At 41.3% G+C, this 3921-nt stretch overlaps 1 protein-coding gene across 1 annotated transcript; it reads left to right on the top strand.

Annotated features, from left to right (window-relative positions):
- The first annotated feature begins 2202 nt into the window (after positions 1-2202).
- LOC120110631 (scopoletin glucosyltransferase-like) lies at positions 2203-3489 on the top strand. The gene has a single exon (XM_088704735.2). The coding sequence runs from the start codon at positions 2235-2237 to the stop codon at positions 3150-3152; it is 918 nt and encodes a 305-aa protein (XP_088560861.2). The 5' UTR covers positions 2203-2234; the 3' UTR covers positions 3153-3489.
- Positions 3490-3921: the final 432 nt, after the last annotated feature.

The following is a 3921-nucleotide window of genomic DNA, read 5'->3' as shown; positions in this document are numbered from 1 at the left end:
CAAGCTCTACAATCCAAGTGTTGGCAAGGCGACTATTAGTAGAGATGTGGAGTTCGATGAAGAAGATTCTTGGGATTGGAGTAATGAAGATAAGGAGAGGTATGATTTCTTTCCATTCCTTGATGAAGAGGAACAAAGAAGAGAAGTTCAAGAGCCCATAACACCTCGATCACCAACAACTCCTAGTACATTTTCTTCATCTTCTAGTGGAAGCTCTAGTGAAAGGCAACCACGAATGAGGAGTCTTCAAGATCTTTATGAGGTAACAGAAAATTTAAGTGATGATTTAACTCTTTTTTGTCACTTTGCCGATTGTGAGCCCATAGTTTTTGAAGAAGCGGTCAAAGATGAGAAGTGGAGAATTGCCATGGATGAAGAGATTAAGTCAATTGAGAAGAATGACACTTGGGAGCTAGCAACTATACCAGAAGGTCAAAAGCCCATTGGTGTGAAGTGGGTTTTCAAAGAAAAGAAGAATGCTAAAGGTGAAGTAGAGAGATACAAGGCAAGGTTGGTAGCCAAGGGATACAGCCAACGTCCCGGGATTGACTATGGTGAAGTGTTTGCTCCTGTTGCACGGTTGGAGACCATCCGAATGATAATCTCACTTGCAGCACAAAAGAAGTGGAAGATTTATCAAATGGATGTCAAATCAGCTTTCTTGAATGGCATTCTTGAGGAAGAGGTTTATGTTGAACAACCTTTGGGCTATGTGATCAAAGGCCATGAAGACAAAGTGTTGAAGTTGAAGAAAGCATTGTATGGTTTGAAGCAAGCGCCAAGGGCTTGGAATAGTCAGATTGACAAGTATTTCCAAAAGAATGGGTTTACCAAGTGCCCACATGAGCATGCTCTCTATGCTAAGGTGCGTGAAAATGGAGATATTTTACTTATTTGCTTATATGTTGATGATTTGATTTTTACGGGCAATAATCCAAGTATGTTTGGAGAGTTTAAGCAAGCTATGACTAAAGAATTTGAAATGACGGATATTGGTCTCATGTCTTATTATCTTGGCATTGAGATCAAACAAATGGAGGATGGAATTTTTATTTCTCAAGAAGGTTTTGCCAAGGAAATCCTTAAGAGGTTCAAGATGAAAGATTGTCAACCTGTGAATACTCCGGTGGAATGTGGAGTAAAGCTGTCTAAGCATGAAGAAGGAGAGAAGGTAGACTCTACAACCTTCAAAAGTTTAGTTGGAAGTTTGAGATACCTAACTTGCACAAGACCGGATATACTTTTTGGAGTTGGGCTTATTAGTCGGTTTATGGAGTCACCAAGCATGACACATTTCAAAGCGGCGAAACGAATTCTTCGTTACATCAAAGGTACAATCAGTTTTGGCTTGCTTTATTCATGTTCTAATGAATTTAAGCTTGTGGGCTATAGTGATAGTGATTGGGCCGGAGATATGGATGACCGGAAGAGCACTACCGGTTTCATTTTCTACTTGGGAAATACAGCTTTTACTTGGAGTTCGAAGAAGCAACCAATCGTGACACTTTCTACTTGTGAAGCTGAATATGTTGCTGCTACTTCTTGTGTTTGTCATGCCATATGGTTAAGAAGATTATTGAAGGAGTTACAAATGCCACAAGAGGAGGCCACGGAGATTTTTGTTGACAATAAGTCGACCATTGCATTGGCAAAGAACCCGGTTTTTCATGATAGAAGCAAGCATATAGATACAAGGTATCATTTTCTTAGAAATTGCATTGCAAAGAATGAAGTGCAAGTGAAGTATGTGAAGACCCATGATCAAGTTGCAGATATTTTTACTAAGCCTCTCAAGTATGACATTTTTAGCAAGTTGAGGATGATGCTTGGAGTTACAACAAATTAAGTTTAAAGGGGGGTGTTGAAAAGTAAACTTAATTTAATGAATGACTTTTGGAGGATTCATGAATATGTGAAGGGTCACCTTGAGAATGGTGATTCATGTATATGTATTTAAGTAGTTCATGTCTTTTGAGTTTTCTATGTGCATTTAAGTGGTTTATGTCTTTTGGGTTTTCTATGTGCATTTAAGTGGTTCATGTACTTAGGTTTATTCATTTACCTAGAAGTTCTATAAATACCATGTAAGTCTTATAGTTTTGTAAGCAAGGCAAGAGCCAAAGTGAATAGAAAAAAATCTGAAATATTCTTCCTCTCCATCTTTCCTCTCTAATCTCTCTTTCTATATTTCCAACAAGCCCTTTGTTGTGCCGGAGATTCCCCATCGGATTGAGATGACACGGTCGCAGCTCCCTGCCTTCATCATAGGAACCGCGAGCGACCTCCACAAACAGTTGGGTGACTCCTATCGCTCGAGCTATGGCACGATAATGAATAGCTTCTATGAGATGGAGCACGACTATGTCGATCAACTTAAGGAGAGAAGCGACATGAAACTGTGGCATGTCGGCCCAGTGTCGCTACGCAATCAGGATCTGCCTGATAAACTAGTGAGGGGAGACAAGACCTCCGCGGACTGCGACCGCTGCTTGAGTTGGTTGGATAGTAGGAAGCCGAGATCGGTTCTCTACATCTGTTTTGGGAGCTTAGGTCGATTCACCCGCACTCAGCTTTGCGAGATTGCTTCGGGCCTGGAGGCTTCGGAGCACCCGTTCATTTGGGTGGTGAGATATGGCGGTGAACCTTCGGAATGGATGCCGGAAGGGTTTGAGGAGAGGGTGATATGTAGAGGGAGAGGATTGATCATAAGTGGATGGGCACCTCAGCTGCTTATATTGAACCATGAAGCCGTCGGGGGATTTGTGACGCACTGTGGCTGGAACTCCTGCATGGAAGGCGCGAGCGCCGGGTTGCCGATGATCACTTGGCCGCTCTTTGCCGAGCAATTCTTCAATGAGAAGCTGATTCTGGATGTTCTCAGGATCGGGATTGCGATCGGAGTGAAGGTATGCCGTAGCAAGGAGGAGGAGAGGATGATGGTGAGGAGGGAGGAGATAAGGAGGGCGGTAAATGAGTTGATGGGAAGCGGAGAGGAAGCGGATGGGAGGAGAGAGAGAGCAAGGGAGGTAGGGAAGATGGCAAGGAGGGCTGTGGAGGAGGGGGGTTCTTCTTATAATGAATTGAGCAGTTTGATAGAGAATTTGCTTACTCTTAAAGCTGGTAAGATCCAGTCTGGTAAGAATGGAGAATGATCCTACTTCAGTGTTCATTGGGTTGGGCGAACAGCTACAATAGATTTGGTGCCTTGAATATAAATTTTGGGTGTAGCGCAGGTTTAGAGTGGTCTGATCCTCTCTAATTCATAACGTATTTTTGTTTGGGAATAAAGTTGAAGGTCGCCCGTCTCATCACTGCTCAGTTCCCTTTTCTCTGCTGAAACTGGTAATTGTCAAAACTTATTTTTTCTCTATAATTTTATTCATGTGTTGGCATGCTATTTTTTTTTTCTTCTTTGAGGTGGAAAATTATGACTCAAATTTTTGTGGACATATAACTTATCTAAAGAAATAAGCTTTGTAGGTTTGGAAAGTATTTTTGTTAGCTATTTTGACAGGCCATGATTTAGACTTTGTATGTAGGATGTGTGCATATTAAATGGTGAAATTAGTGTTCCTATTCTCTTGAAACTTTTAGTTTCCAATTTACAATATTTTATGCTAACTTCTAAACCGGTATCCTGCCGTCTACCTGATGGCTGGGATTATGTGAATAGGAAGCAAACCAGGCACATAGACTTCTTTATCAGTATGTTTGATAACGATTGAATCATTCAATTAGGCATTGATCCAAATAATTGTCATGTTTACAACTGTAACACGTTCTCCCGATTAAAATTGGCTATAATGGTGGGGACATATTGTGACCGTCTACTTTCGAGTCCAAAACAAGAGCCTTCTCCTTCTCATTACCGTGGTCTAAGAAGTTTTGCATAGCGTTTTTATTTTCCTCCTTTTGGAGACA

This window comes from Phoenix dactylifera, chromosome 1 (genome assembly GCF_051530095.1).
Source record: "Phoenix dactylifera cultivar Ajwa chromosome 1, Ajwa_hap1_PhDact_Kaust_v1.1, whole genome shotgun sequence".
In the NCBI taxonomy this organism is placed as follows: Eukaryota; Viridiplantae; Streptophyta; class Magnoliopsida; order Arecales; family Arecaceae; genus Phoenix; species Phoenix dactylifera.
Note: the sequence above shows the minus strand (reverse complement) of the source record. Positions and strands in the feature narration are given on the sequence as shown.